At 38.0% G+C, this 17,069-nt stretch overlaps 1 protein-coding gene across 1 annotated transcript in view; it reads left to right on the top strand.

Annotated features, from left to right (window-relative positions):
• The window catches only part of LOC150105491 (calcitonin gene-related peptide type 1 receptor-like), a 99,006-nt gene that overhangs the window by 57,319 nt on the left and 24,618 nt on the right, over nucleotides 1–17,069 (top strand). Inside the window, exon 11 of the mRNA XM_090393971.1 lies at nucleotides 11,788–11,854. Within this exon, the coding sequence (XP_090250097.1) occupies nucleotides 11,788–11,854 (67 nt within the window). The remainder of the gene's footprint in view (nucleotides 1–11,787; nucleotides 11,855–17,069) is intronic.

Below are 17,069 nucleotides of genomic sequence, written 5' to 3'. Positions count from 1 at the left end.
TACATTACAATTACATATTACAGTAATTGTATTGGGTAGGACGACTTTCATTGTCACTAACGGAATCACTGCTGTCTGTTGACTCTTTTTCTTTTTGTGCGACTTTAACAAGGAACCTATCCAATAACACTTGCTTTTGCCTCCTTTTGAGGATTTCACGGAAATATGACATTGCATTGTCTTAAACAGATTCATCGCTCGCATTGCCACAGCCTTACTCGGGTGGTGCTTTTCTACAAAATTTTGCACTGTTTCCCCACATTTTACACACCTTCCTAATCTCATTTGAAGAGAGGGATGTCTCCGTCTTTTTCTCCTCCTCCTCAGACGAGATCTCCTCTAACCTGTTACTGTTGCTCGCGATGCAAATCCATCAGTTCGTCGGTGGTAAACTCCTGGCCATGTTCCTCCACCAGCTTTTGAATGTCGTCCTCATTCACCTCCAGTCCCATGGTCTTCCCCAAGGACACAGTTTATTCGACAACTGGCAGCTCCTGTTCATGAGCAAACCCCTCAACGCAATCAGACCACAGTTTTCTCCAAACAGAATTAAGGGTTCTCTTGGTGACCACATCCCAAGCTGTATCGATGATCTTAACGCAGTTTACGATGTGGAAATGATTTTTCCAAAACTCTCGGAGGGTAAGGTTAGTTCCTTCGGTCACCTCGAAATATCGCTGAAATAGTGCCTTGGTGTAAAGCTTTTTAAAGTTCGAAATGAACTGCTGATCCATGGGCTGGAGTAATGGAGTAGTGTTGGGAGGAAGGAACTTGACCTTAATGAACTTGAATTCTTCCAGTAAGTCGTCCTCAAGGCCTGGAAGATGAGCAAGAGCAGTAATCCATAACCAGTAAGACACTTTCAGTGGCAATTTGTTTTCTAAAAGGTATTTCTTCACCGCAGGACCGAAGACCTCGTTAATCCACTCAACGAACAAGGTATGAGTGACCCAAGCTTTGCTTTTGGACCTCCACATAACGTTTAACTGGCTCTTTTGCATCTTGCATTTCTTGAAGGTTCGTGGATTCTCAGAATAATACACGAGCAGGGGCTTGACTTTGAAATCACCGCTTGCATTAGCACACAGCAAGAAGGTGAGACGATCGTTCATGGGCTTGTGACCGAGCATTGCATTCTCTTCTGCTGCAATGTAGGTCCTCTTTGGCATCTTTTTCCAAAAAAGACCCGTCTCATCGCAATTAAAAACTTGCTGCGGCAGATAACACTCGGAAACCATGAGCTTCTGGAACTCGGCAACGAACGCCTCAGCTACCTTTGCGTCCAAACTCGCAGCCTCTCCGGGCCACACAACACTATGGATGCCACTTCTCCTCTTAAAGTTATCAAACCATCCCCTGTTCGCCTTGAAGCCTTCTTCGTTTTCTGCAGACGTACTTGGCAGTTTACTTACGGGATCGGCGTACAAGGCCTTTGCCTTCTCACAGATCAAGTTCTCGGTCACAGTATCGCCTGCTACTTGCTTCTCGTTTATCCACACCAAAAGCAACTTTTCTACATCTTCCAGAATACGTGGCCGTTGCTTTGATACTCTCGTGACTCATTTTGCTACATCTAGCCCCATTAGTTCTTCTTTCTTCTTTAATACTGTGCAAATCGTTGACGTAGACTTCTTATAAAATCTTGCGATGGCGACCACTTGCATACCATGTTCGTGCTTCCTGATGATTTCCTTCGTAACTTCCACCGTAATCATCTCCTTCTTCTTACCTTCCTTTTCAACCCTTTTCTTCATTGGGGCCATTGTCGTAGTACAGTTAATAAAGAACAGTCACTACATTTGGACACAAAATAAAAAAAAAAATGCACACACGCGTGGTCACAACGCTAGCACGAATGTTGACTATACGAATGAGGTATGCTGACTGAGACCGAGCATGCGAGACGATTACCCACAATCCCGAGAGGCTTGTGATCACGTGACGCTTGGCAGACAAAGCTTATAAGTAATACTCTACTCGTATTGCAAGACCTCGCTCGTTTATGAAACTAAAATTTATTAAAACTTTTTGCTCGTCTTGCAAAACACTCGCAGACCAAGTTACTCGCAATCCAAGGTACCACTTAAATATTGTATATTTAAGTATGTTTGAAAGTTATAGTATGTTGTGTGTCAAAGAAGCAGAACAATTTTAAACATGAAACACAGATCGGTTAGACTTTAATATTTGGAGTAGCGCATTCGGGATTATAAATGGCGATCGGAATTGTGAATTGTCATCACATACGTTTACTTGCATGTGATTGGTTTAAATGGTAACGTTTTATTATAGTATAATTATAAGATTATACTATAATAAAACGATTATGGTTCGCAGACTACAATTCACATATATTACTCATTACGAAGGCGAAGGACTTATTTCTTTTCTTTTCTAACATCTGTGGAATTGTTACTTTTTGCTTGAAAAGAGAGTCACTCTAATATTTTATGGTTCTATACTTATCATCTGCACCATGTAAAAAACGCTAACCTAGGTGGTAAAAGGCAATGAGCGGGGAAACAAATTTTACACGTCATACTAATAAAGGAATGACTATCTGGCAAAATAACTTCTATTTTAATGGGATTTCGCAAAAATACGTAAGCACCTTTTAGATTTGATGTGTCTACCCGTCTGACTGGAGGCATTTTATTAAAATTTGTTATTTATGGAAACCTTAAAAAAGTTTTCGCCATTCTGATTTTTAGTTCAATACGAACAGTTCTAGAACGCGGGGAGGGGAGCGAAACGGTGCTGAAATTATCTGAACGTGCCCTTTCTTCTTTCATATATAACAATCTAATTTCCACACGTCTTGCTCGTCGTATTCTTGCATTAAAAAGAAAACAGGAAGTCTCTTGTTTTGATATTATTACAGGAACAGTAGATAGGATGAAAAATCTCTTTCCATCCGCTATGATAGAATTTAAAAACATTTGATATGCACACGAGATGTCTGTGAGGTTTTAGCAAATTTTCGAAATAATAATCAACTATCAATTCTGAACACAATTTGTTCATACCAGATAACCCTCATCGTCCTCCCTCCCTCCAAATACACTGAAGATATCAGTGTATTTGGAGGATTATTGTAAGGCTGACTCTTACAATAATCTTTCGCTTCCCGGTCCGGCCTTCGTGAAGCCAGTCTGTCTCAATCCCGTGTCCTCTGGTAGTCAATAGTAGCAAATGAGAATTGAGACGACCTTCCCAATTTCTACCCCTCCTTTTAACGGTCTGTTTACTGTTTTCGCTGTCTCTTTCTTAGTCAAATAACTGAAACAATCCTTGATCGAATGTGACTTTTCATTTCCTACTAAACACAAAATTCCAGAAAGGAATTCTTCCAAGAGCGCCTATACTACATTCTTGCACTGAGCCTGTACTACATTCCCCATATCCATTTTAAAAAAACTCCCATTTAAACTACGCATTCAAATCAAACTAAAGTGAACCTCAGAGGCTCACATTAGTGAGTACGGGCGTGGCAAACCCGCGGTATCTGATGCTGGACCATGTCTTACTTCATGTAATATACATCTGTTATATTATCTGTAGACTGATCCCTCCTCTTCCTCCCTTGTTTCTTTCTCTCTTCTCTTCTCTTCTTGCTCCTTCACCCGAATGCTATTAGAGTATTCGAGGGAAAACTTTCCTATTTTGCAGTGTCATTTCTTCTTGTGCTAACAGGATATTATCAAACACTGTAACATGATCATGCCATCAAAAAATGTTCATGCCGCAACGTCCGTTGCGTGGGTTACCAAGGGACACGTTCGGGTTTTAGGCAGAGGGACCCGTTTGAAAAATATATTACAGTCTCCCGTAGACACCACTCCTCAGCCTCAGCACTCTGCTAGAGGAAACTCCATCAATGGGCCCGCTACCCGTTTCGGGAGGTGTTTAGGGGCAGCGCAAAGAAATGATTCTGCAAAAGGACGGAAATGGCTAAGACAACGGCACCAGACTATGGCTTTAGGCAACTGGAAAATCTTCTCTCTGACAGGGAAGAAGGTGGAACTGGTCGAGGAAGCCAAGCGCTACCAGCTAGACTTAGTCGGGCTTTCTTCGACCAAGAGGAGAAGCTCTGGAACTGTCAATCTGGATAAGGGGTGGAAGCTCTACTACTCTGGTGTGAGCCCGACAATGTCTGCTCAGGCGGGTGTGGGGGATACTCACAAGCCCCCAGCTGTCAGACTGTGTTGCTGAGTGGATCCCATTGGGGGGACGGGTATGTGTGTTAAGGCTTCAGATGAAAAACCATGATTTGGCTGTGGTGCAAGCCTATGCACCTAATCTGGAGTCAGAATACTCTGCCTTCCTAGAGGAAGTGGATGCTGCTTTTAACAGGGTGGCAGACATGGAATCAATCCTACTAATGGGTGACTTCAATGCACATATTGGAACAGATGACCAGACATGGAAGGGTGTAGTTGGGAGGAACGGCGGCCGTGACCTTAACGCGAATGGGTGAAATTATTGGACTTCTGCTGTACTATCAGCTTTTCCATAATGAATACCTTCTTCCAGCACCGAGGAGTCCATAAGTATACCGGGTAAGGGGTACACTAGAACAAAGGGCTCTGATTGACTTCTTTATAGTCTCAGCAGACCTATTTTCCTCAGTGTTGGACGTTTGTTTGAGAAGAGGGGCGGAACTGTCAACTGACCACCACCTTGTTGTGTGCACTCTACGGCTTAAAAAACCAGATGCTACCATCAACGCTGGTAGGCTTAAGCAGCTATACCGCGTGAAATGGGAGGCATTGGAAAATGAGGCTGTGAGGAAGAATTTTGCAGATCACATTTCCTCCAGGGTTCAAAGAAATTACGAAGCATACTGCAGATGTTGAGGAGGAGTGGAAGCTGTTCAGAACAGCTGTAACTGCTTAGGCACTCTTATGCTGTGGCAGAAAGCGGCTTGGCGTGGCAACGGGCAGTGAGAAAAGACACCTTGGTGGAACCAAGAAGTCCAAAAAACTGTCCAGGCAAAAAAAGGAGTCCTACCTAACATGGCTTAGGGTCAGGTCACCTGAGATACATTTGCGGTATGCTCAGGCAAGAAAAGCTGCTGCTGTGGCAGTAAAGACAGCAAAGCAGAAGGCTTGGGAATCCTTTGGAGAGATATTAGACTTATCCTATGCAAATGCAAACAAAGTATTCTGGCAGACCATCCGCCGCCTTCGAGGGAGGATATCGTGCACATCAAGGGCAATTAAGGCCTCTGATTGTGCACTTTTAACAACCGAGAAGGATATCCTCCACAGATGGAAGGAATACTTTGAGAGCCTTCTTAACCCGTGTGGCCCAGCAGTTGTGGACATCCAAGAGACGCAGATCGGGGCAATGGCTAGGCTTACAGCAGAAGGGATTCATTTAGAAATAAAATCGCTAAAATCGGGCAAGGCTGCTGGCGATGATGAAATTCGGCCCGAAATGCTAAAAGCCTTAAATCGAGACGGTGTTCTCTGGCTGACTCGAGTGTGTCAGGCTGCTTGGATATCTGGGCGTGCATTAAAGCATTGGCAGACAGGCATAATAATACCAGTCTTCAAGAAGGCAGACCAGAATGATTGCAGTAACTATCGTGAAATCTCTCTGCTCAGCCTGCCTGGGAAAGTGTATGCTAGGTGCTTGGAAAGACGGTGCAGGAGCATAGTTGAGGTAAAGTTCCAGGAAGAACAATGTGGCTTTCATCCTGGTAGAAGCACAACTGACCAAATTTTCGCTTTAACGCAAGTCTTTGAGAAATCTTGAGAATATGCCAAGAATGTCTACACATGTTTTGTGGACTTGGAGAAGGCATATGACTGAGTTCCTCGGGATAAGCTTTGGCAAGTAGTACAGGAGTATGGAGTGGATGACCAACTATGAGCTGCCATCTAGTCCCTGTACGAATGCCCAGAGTTTTGTGTCAGGGTAAACAGCACAAAGTCTGAACCTTTCACAGTCTCTGTTGGCCTCCGCCAAGGATGTGTTCTGTCACCCCTCCTTTTCATATTTATGGACTGGATTGATAAGCACAGCCGAGGCAGTGAGTGTGTCAGGATTTGAAGATGTAGCATTGGACTTCTGCTTTTTCCAGATAACCTAGTTCTGCTTAGCTCTTCCACAGATTACCTCCAGCGGACCCTGGATAGGTTTGTAGCTGTTTGTGCAGACGCCGGAATGAAGATCAGTGTGGCCAAAACTGAAACATTTGTGGTCTCAAGACAACCATCCCAGTGCACTCTACATGTAAGTGGAGTCCCAATGAGGCAGGTGGAGAAGTTTAAATACCTTGGGTCCATATTCACGATGATGGAAAATGGGATGTAGAGCTAGATACTCGAATCGGCTTAGCTAGCTCAATATTATGGAAGCTTGGCCGTTCGGTAGTATTGAAGCTGGAGTTAAGCCAGAAGGCAAAGCTGGCTGTCTTCAATACAGTCTATATCCCCATCCTCACCTATGGTAATGAGAGTTGGGTAATGACCGAAAGAATGCGGACACGAATCCAAGCGGCTGAAATGAGGTTCCTTCGAGGGGTTGCGGGGTTGACAAGACTCGACAGACTCAGAAGCTCTGAAATTTGGGAACACTCAATACTCAACCGTTGCTTCTCCGTGTTGAGAGATCACAGTTACGTTGGTATGGGCACCTGGTCAGAATGCAACAGGAGAGGCTCCCTCAGCAGGCCCCTCTTTGCCAAGCCAGAGAGTGGGAGGCCACGTGGAAGGTCAAGGACTCGCTGGATAGATTATATCCAAAACCTTGGGTGGACACGTTTGGGAATCCCACCAGAACACCTGAGCTTGGTGGCAGAGGACTGTGACCATTGGAAGTTCCTCTTGCAGCTGTTTTCCCCCACAACCCAATTAGGAAAGGTGGGCCTTGAAGATGTATGTATGTATGTATGTATCCAAATCAAAAATATTTACCTCCTGCTTTTTACAACAATCAGCCTTTTTCTGTACGTTGCTGATACTAATCGGTGAAATTTCTTCTCTCTCTCGGTCAACTTCTTTGCTACTTAAAAATCCACAATTTATTATTAGCTATTACGATACAACTTTCAGGATGCCCACACGGACGTTTAGCGCCATCTTATGAAACCAATATATTATTATTGGTTGTAATGCATTTTCTGTAAATTGCGTTCTGATGCTGGTTTGCATAGTTGCTGGACGAAAAACTTGAGGTTCCGGAAATGAAAAACCTGCAAAATCTAACTGACCTTCAGTAGAAAAAAGGACTTTTCAATTGAAGGTGTGAAGGAACCAGATGGGATTCGAACTCAGATTTCTCCAACCAAAGGATTTGTCTATACAGACTGAGCTATGGATGCTCTATCCACAAATTAATTAGTTACTATAAATGGATTTCTCTACTTGTAGTACGATGTGTTTAGTTCTTCCAGTTCTACACTTCACTCAGTACAGTCTTTTCTATTCATCTCTATCTATTCATTTCCTATGCAGAAAGAGAGGAATGAAATGAATAAATGAATTATTGTGGACTTATGGAATGTCAAAACACTCTGCGGAATCAAATGCTTATTGTCCGTTAGGTTATCCACATGTTTCGCTATTTCACTTATGTAAACACTGTAGATAAGTTTAAATAGTTTGTTTCAATATTAGTCAAATTATCTTGCGTTTTAGCTGAGTTTATTGCCCAAAGTTTATTGCCAGAAGCATAGCGCTTAACACAAGTTAGATGAATTATCGCCGTGTGTCACAGTTCAATTCACAGCAGATCTGCTAGCAATCCTTATCCATCTTTGGACACAAGCCTCAGAAAGGTTTTAAAGAAACTGATGTGGCTGTCCTTAACATTTCTAATGTGTTCATCAGGTTTGTCATAGGCCTCGTCTTTTCAGCAGATTCCCCTCTTATGGTTTACATTCTGCCCTTTGCAAATGGACCGCAAATTCTCTCTCAGATTGTTCGAGTAGCGTAGTAGATGGTTTCCTCTCTTTGGATTTCTATGTCAGTGTGGAAGTAACACAGAGGTCCGCGTTTTTCGTCTAGTACATAAATGACCTTCTTTCACTAACCTCAAATCCTACCCGCCAATTTGTTGATGAAAGTCCATTCCATTCCTCTTGTTTATTCGACAAATCTTGCAGTACTCAAAATGATTCAATCTTCAAGCAACAAGTCCCAAGCTTCAAGCTTAGGACTTGGTAACATTTTCCCGTTATAATCCCCGTTTCTTAGCGAAACCATTTGGATTTATAATATTGTTTTAAAATTTTTTCCCCACGAGTGGACCGTTTTTATTGACTAAACGTCTCCAAATGATACTCATAATAATTCCTCCATGGATTGATGGAATTTAAATAAATTTAGTAACTTAGGCTCACTATTAAAATTTTTCTCTTTAGTTCGACCACTTGAATAGAAAATTAAGACAAAACAAAATTAAGTCTTCATTATATATATATATATATATGCCAAAAACTGAATATTAGAAGTATTCAAGAATAGTATTCTATTCTGGAACTTCGCTATTCAAGAATAGTATTCTTGAATAGCAAAGTTCAATCGCAATTCAAGAAGAGCATTAAAAAAACGCAATGTGCGATCATTTCCTTAATTGTTAAATTTATTATCTCATGACAGCAACGTAAACTCACCCAAATTTAACTGCCACACTCTCAAACTTGGAACCATTCATTAAGTAAGTAACGAAGAAAATGAACAACACCAATAAACTATCCTCGCGTTACTTTGTGTACGAACGTTGAGAACTGTGACACACGGCGATAATTCATCTAACTTGTGTTAAGCGCTATGCTTCTGGCAATAAACTTTGGGCAATAAACTCAGCTAAAACGCAAGATAATTTGACTAATATTGAAACAAACTATTTAAACTTATCTACAGTGTTTACATAAGTGAAATAGCGAAACATGTGGATAACCTAACGGGCAATATGCATTTGATTCCGCAGAGTGTTTTGACATTCCATAAGTCCACAATAATTCATTTATTTATTCCATTCTTCTCTTTCTACGTGGGAAATGAATAGATAGATAGAGAAGAATGGAAAGCCATGATGAAGAATGTACTGAGCATTCAAGTTTAGAACTGGAAGAACTAAACACATCGTAGTAAATTCCTCCACTACCATTCGTAATGGTATGCCGTGATTCGTGTGAAGGGAAGGCTTGTATATATCCGCTGCCTAAGGGCGTCGTCAGTAATATGAATATAGTTAATTCCTTTAACTATAAAAACTTTTAAAAAAATCATAGGTAATTAGATAAGCATAAGAAAATTTTAAATTTTAATCTTTTACGTATCACTGATAGAGAATCAACAGGATCATCACCAAAAAGATATGTTTCGGGCTCCAATGATATTCAAGTTTAAAATAAATGCATTGTATATACAATAATAAATATAAGTTTCAAACATCGCATTAACCACTCTTAACCCTCGGGAGCTCGCAGCGTAGGTCGCAGTATATCTGAGAAAGAAAAAGAAAGAAACATAATGAAAAAACACTGCAAATATAATACATGATGGAGCAAATTAATTGGATATTGAATCGAACATTATTTCATAGCTGAATATAGAAACTACGTTTTGTGCCGAATATGTAGAAACTAAACGTTTCGGCGGATGCAAGCATAAGCAACCTTATGGGCAACTCGTAGTAAAGGTGGAGTAAGCTCCAGATCACTTTCCTTAGTATTTTCCATAATGTAAATGATGGAATAAAGCACATCTCCTAGAGGACATGCATGATAAATAAGCCTTTGCTCTCTATTTCAGTAATACATGATGGTTTATTTATTTTCAGTTACAATCTAGAAATTATTGAACAAAAAATTAAAAAAAAAACAACTAAACCATACTATACTGACATCGGAGGTCGCGGTATCTCTCAGATACAATTTACTGTCAAATATCACACACGTTTGCATAACAGTGTTAAACCAAACTGACAGCAAAAAAAAAAAAAAAACAGTAACGAATATCACTCGTAACATGAATGCACAGCTACTCATGACCTCCAAGCTATACACTGAATTGTGTAAGAATATTAATAATAAACATTTTGCATGCATCTGTCAGATCAGCTGCGAGTCCCCGAGGGTTAAATATACTGCAATATTAATAGAGAGGAGTACTTTTCCTTACTCTGGGGAAAGTAAGAAAACTTTGTTAAGAAAATAGTTTCTTAACAAAGGTAAACCAAATCTTTATTTTCGTTACCTTTGTTTTTTTTAAGAAAAAATAAATAAATGGTGCACTGAAATGTATAGAACAGGTTTAAAAAACAGAAATAAAAAAACAAAGGTAACGAAAATAAACTATTGGTTTACCTTTGTTAAGAACTGTCTTGATACTACATTACTTAAAATGCAGCTGTGGACCGTCGTTATTTTCCTTCTCTCCCCCCCCCCTCCCCCAAATACCAGGATCACCAAAATGTAGCCTTTTAAGGGCTTTTCTTCAATACAACGATTTCGACTTCCAGTCAGTAACGAGGATTTCAACTGAATAACGTTCGACACACCTCGTTGACGGCAGGTTTTTCCGGGTCTGTGTGGCGTAATAGTTTGTGCTGAGTGTGCCACTGGGGCAACTTTGTCTGTACTTTAAACTTGAGAATTCCTTTATTATTTATATAAAAGGAACTTATCGGGTTCTCCTAAGAAGGTTTCTTTTTTTAACGACAGCTGGTAATTTTTTTTTATCTTCCAAATATGCGACTATTCGTTGAGTGAAAACTTTCTTAACTTTTGTTTAAAGTCCGTTACGCCATCAGCTGTTACGCCATCTGGTTCTCTCCTTTTATTTAACTGACATCGACAAACGAGAAAAATAAGTTATAATTTGTGCTTAAAAAAAGATTATTTGTGCATTACAGTTTACAAACGGCAATGTGTTCAGTTGGTTTGTCAAGTGGCGAGTACACGTGGCGGGTGTGATTAGTAAGACTGGAGACAAATTCCTCGTTATTATATACCGGTATACCATATTATACAAATTATTCACACTCTCACCCTAAACATGACACGCTTTGTAAATATATGTTATTTTAAAGAATGAGTGATTAGTAACGTTGTAAATTACCAAACGTGTAGCCTAGATTTAGCGTAAGAGTGTAAATAAACGTGGCAAGAAAAATATCTACACACTGGTTTATCATCGACTATATTTGTTTCGCCACACATTTTTATTGGATTTCTCGCAACTGTCTATGCGTGGAGGCGCTATCACTGCTTGCAGAAAACTAAACGAAAATCGGTTGGTTTCTAGCAATTAATAATAACAGACTGTCTGGAATAAATCACTATTGCAGCCATCAAATTATAATGAATGTATTAGAATAAATTATATTGTAAATTAATATTTGAAATATTAATCATACCATTAGTGCCTTTAAGAATACTGGAGCAGTTTATCACAATTCAATGTTGTTCATTGAGAAATACCTTGAATAACAAATTTGATATGCATTTTATACAAGCAATAACAAAATAAAAATATCTACAGTTCTGCTGAAAAGAAGAACTGGTTAGGTGGCGAGATGTTTTGAGTCAGACTTCGATTAGTTGCGGATAATAAAATATGCTGAGACGTATAACCTAGACATTGGCTTCTATGTCTAGAATGTAATGGGATCCTTGCTCTGGCAACCCTTCGTAGCTTGGTCGATACTAACGTTGCCCATTGACCAGCCAAGATTATTTGCATAAATTATTTAAATTATGTATTTAATGTTCAAATACCATTTATCGTTGAATCTACCTGATGGCATCTAAGCAAATGCTAATATTTTTAGGTGTGCCTTTGCCTCTAATCGTCTCTTACGCAGTGCTTAGAGGACTCTCCACCGAGTCTGTACTTTTGTAAGTATTTATTTTCTCTTAAATTAATAATTTAATGAATTTAACTTTTAGAGGGCTTGAAAAAAGAATATAATCTTACTGAAGTTGCTTATATCATTTATCTTAGAAATCATTAATTCCTATTTATCAAAAGATATATATATTGATAAATGTTAAAAATAATAATATTTTATGGAGTTCTGGACGAATAGAAGCATGTTACGTATTCTGGACTATTTTTCTATGTTAAATTGATAAATTATAAATGCATTTTCCTTTAGCATGTATAGGTTGAGAAGCATTGATGTATAGGATGTTCATAAATGCATTGTCAAAAATTTTCTCTCTTGGATGCATTGTGATTCACGATACTAAAACTACATTATAGGCCAAACCACAGCTAGACAATATGTGACAAATTTGGCTAACTATGATTTACTTCAAAATACTATAAGTAACCTCTTCTTGGCCTTGTTTTCCAAAAGCTGTCTCTTTGATAAATGGAACCATGTTTCACAGCGTAGTGTTCTTCCTGACATCGACCATAAATAACCTGTGGAAATGTCCCTAACCATAAATATCCATAATCCTCTCTTCTGTCAAAATTGTGTTTTATGGTCATAAACTGATTTTAAAATATAATTGTCTTGCTTTTTTTTTTTTTTAATGATGAGTTAGAAAGAATGACTTATCCGAACTTGGAAGTATATCACGAAACCAATTCTGATTCCGTGTTATGTGGATAGCAAATTTTGCTTTAGAAAAGTGCATAAAAATAATGTGCATAAAAAAAATGCTGTGAAGGGTGTAGAATTCTATATCTGCCTATTAATATAAACATTCTACACTCTACAATAATTCTAGATTATACTGATAAGAAATCCTTACCGTCGCATTTTGCACAGCAGTAAATCCAGGTAACGTAACGAACTGATTTCAAACACAGATAATAAACTGCATTCGCAACAATTAATAATGAATAAACTTAAAATGGATGACCAACTGCAGCGCTCTCTAGTGTGAATTAATTATCCTGTTCGTTATTACGTGTCTCTCTCTCTCTCTCTCTCTCTCTCTCTCTCTCTCTCTCTCTCTCTGAGTTTTTCACTTTTATGTACATTATACGTAATTATATGAGTCCTTATTTATAGATGCATTCCTTCAAATGTATCATCATTTATTTTACTCGAGATTCCAAATTACACGAATATTACTATTAATTCTTTAATCCTGGAGGTCGCCTGACCCCATGATTTCGAAGGACTCCAGAGTTTTCCATACTAAAGTTAGCAGTAATCAGAATCGGCATTCGTCTTCTCCTTAACAGATGCAAGGATGCGTAAAACGTAAGAAAACAGATTAAATTTCTTAATGGAATTCGACGAAATGTAACGGGAGTTTAAATGGTGCGGAAAGACTTGCGAGCAGTCTGCCGTATCAGAAGGGTTGCGATAATTTATCCATAATTTTCCAAACGCTCTCGTGTTTGTCACCGACTGTCGACATTTTACATAAATGTCAACTAGTGAAGAAGGCACACTGCCAACTATGATGAATCGTTGCCTGAGAAACGAATATTGAGAATAAACCAGGATAAACCAGGATAGGACATGCAGTAATTCTGAGTATTTTTACATCAAAATGTCTATGATGTAAAAATGGCTTTTTTTTTTTACATCACGTAAAAATGCTGCGAAAATGGCGTTTGCATCCGTAGCGTTAGGTGTCGCTAGAATAAAAACTGTTAAGGGTTTAATTCTAGTTGATATCTAGAGCAACTTTTCGTAAGCCTTTCTTCGATTAGTTTTGCGAGTTTGTCCATCTCTGGCATGTTTTTCATCCCACGACACAAGAAAATCGCAGTAGAACTCAACGTATTTCAGACTATTGTATAGTGTTAGGGACTGCTTGATGGCGGCAGTTGTCTGCTCTCTCTCTCTCTCCTTTCTAAATATCTATTAAAACTATTAATGACCAGTTTAAATTCTTTAATAGTCAGATATTAATTATTGGATGTCCACCAATCTTCAAAGGTTAGTTAGGACTGAACAGCCTCGCCTACTCCTCCATTTGTATATTTATTTATTTATGTTATTCTATTTATATACTAAAGACAAATTTATAACCCAGGATACTAGGTGGGACTCAAAATATTGGATGGACCGCCCGATAAGACTACTATTACACTTTTTATAAAGTTCTTTGCTGTAGTTGTAGGCAGATTAGAACTATTGACAATTCGCCATTTATTTCAAAGCTTTCTTATTGAGGAAATACACCTCACAGCTTAACTGCAAGTTGCATAATTTGCAATTCTTGCGACATCAAAAAAAAAAAAAGAAAAGAAAAGAAAATCACAGAAAAACGCTTCTAATCTAGTTTTGCAAACGACTACAGAATGTCGAAACGTGCTTGCGAAAACAAAATAATAAACAGAAGTTGAACAGGCAATCAGAATTGAATGCCAGTCATGATCATTCAGACAGTTTAATAATGTTTCGTTTTATTTTCTCCAGTTTAATTAAAAAACAGCCAAATGTATTCTCTAATTCAGGATCTAAATTAAAAATTAATAATTAATTTTACTGCTATTTTTTTGCTATGTTGTATAGTAAGTAGGTCAACAACTGTTACTAAATTGTGATAACTTGTGTTCAATACAAGATCGGGATAATAAAGTTAATATCTGAATAAAATCAAGAAAGAAATAGTTAAAGGAAAGCTGCTTATATCGATAATGTTATCCTATTAAAGCACATTCCTATATAAAAAAAACATAATAATAATAATAATAAATAAATAAAATAATAATAAACTGTAATGAGAATTTTAAATGTTTCCATTATAAATATACTTTGTTAATATTTTCTTGTAAACGAACATTTACAAACACGTGAAGTGTGTCTTCATTTGTCATGCGACTCTAGGGCAGCGTTTCCCAAACTTTTTTCTATAACGGAACACTTCACAAATCCTGAAATTTTCACGGAACACCTTGGTTATTTTGTAATGTATTAAGTGATAATTAATTGTTAATTTAGCTGATTTTTATTATTAATTAATAATTGATCATTAATTATTAATTAATAATTGATTAAACATTAATTAAACATAAACATCATTAAATTAATTTGTGCTGATTTTCATTGACATATCCCATTCTGATCACCAAAATAAATAATAAATTCGCTAACGCCTTTTATTCCCTTAGATCACCGAAATTTATCATATTATTATAAGTACTTACGAGTGAATGCAGACTTTTTCTCCTGTGTGCTGGTAGTTTCCCCCTCCCTTTGTACATCCTGGAGATCGCTTTGTAGGCTGGTGGTGAATGACTCACTATCTGTTGCGTCACAAACACCTACAAATAAGAGATTTCTTAATGCTAAAATTAAACAAAGTCCCTTGTCTCTTATGCATGTTAAAATTTAAATCTGTAGGCCTATTACTTTTAAAAAATCACGGCACTACGGTTTCAAAACTTTCACCCTACATACAAACTTGCGAAGAAAGTATTCAGTATTACGAGATTTGAGAACCGGATACAGACTACCTTGATCTTCAATTTTAGTGGAAAAATTTTCTTTATACTTCCATGCTGATTGATCACTAACATTTGCAAACACAAATGTTATTTCTTTCAGTTTTGAGAACAGAGGATACGCCGCCCATTGTTATAATCCGCTTGCAGGCTATTTTTATGACCAGTCATAACAGCGGTATTCCCTTGCCCAAATGTTTCGATGTGTGAAAATTAACGATACACAGATGTTATTAGACGTTCTGAGTCCGAGCTTTTCGACATATTCACGAATATTATTCTCCTCGGAATATTTCCACTATGAAATATTTATTCATGAAAAATGCTTAGAAAACTAAAATGACAAATTCCAGGAGAACTTCTCGCGGAACACTTATTCACCTTCCGCGGAACATAGTTTGGGAAACCTTGCTCTAGGGAGTGCTGCTGCCACCTCGCGAGAGAAACAAGACTGGAGTATGTGCAGCTGGAGTCAACGTGTTTGGCAGTCAAGCAACGAGCTGTCATTTGATTTAATATTTCAGTGAGTCCAGTACACAAAACTGCGCTTTTGTAAGGTAGTTTTGTCATCCAATGCAGCTTTGATTAGAATAGCAATCTGTCTGGATGTAAGAACGTTATTCTAAACAACTGAAGAGCCAAATTAGCCACTAAGAAATCTAGTTCGCATGTTTGTATTTTTTTTTCTGTCAGAATCCGTTGAAACTGTTGTAATACATTACAAATTAATGAAATATGCGATAAAAACTCTTGCAGTTTTTATCGCAAGAGTTTATTTCATAACGTTTATTTTTATCAACCACATCACCAGAAAAGGATGACACATGTACAAAGATAAAGAAAAAATGCATGTAGCCAACGTTTGAAGGATTTCAGAAAAAAAAAATTACTAGGCTTCTTAGTGAGTGCTTGCATAGTACATTCGCAAGATTAAGCAACATTTGCCGTTTAGTTAGAAAAACCTGGATTCCGATGTAGAATGAAAACGATTTTTCTAAAAAGATTTCAACTGAAGATAAGCCGGGTCATAGGGAGGTGGAAGGATTCCTGGAAACAAGGATAGTTTTCTTTGCAAAATAGACCGACCTGCTAGAAGAGTTAACAGACAAAATATACTGGCCCTAATGGTTTCAACCAGGGGTGGCTCGTGCATAGGCACTGCGGAACTGCGGCACCCCCCAATTTTTCTCGATATATAAATATATTTATTAATTTATTTATATTTGCTTGTAATATTTAATTTTATCATCAACAATCCTATATAATTCTCTTATTTTGTATAAAAAATAATAAAAATCCATCTTGTAGCACTTACGAGGGCGAAGGACGCTAGCAGCACTGTGTTTACCACAGTGTCATATTGTTACACGCGCAAGCATATGCACGTCATAGTGAGATGCGAGCTATTAGCGTAATACGGCACTGTCCGTCGCGCAGTTCCACTGTTGTTTATATGCATTTTGCGCCAGTAGTAGAGTGTTCGTAGTGATTATCGTGTATACTCCGTCTCTTTAAATATTTGGAGATTACAATTAAAGGATTTAATTGTAATGTCCAAAAATTGTAAATCCATTCCTTTAATTACAATTAAAGGAATGGATTTTATTTTTAAGTAATTTTGAATTATACTAAACTATATAATTTTATCGATAATAAACTATATTTTTCATGTTTTTTTTTTAATTTTTACCA

The sequence above is a fragment of the Typopeltis vanoorti genome, chromosome 6, assembly GCF_054136105.1.
Source record: "Typopeltis vanoorti isolate ZY-2024b chromosome 6, IOZ_Tvanoo_1.0, whole genome shotgun sequence".
Classification (NCBI taxonomy): domain Eukaryota; kingdom Metazoa; phylum Arthropoda; class Arachnida; order Uropygi; family Thelyphonidae; genus Typopeltis; species Typopeltis vanoorti.
The sequence above is the reverse complement of the archived record's forward strand: the minus strand, read 5'-3'. Positions and strand labels throughout refer to the sequence as shown.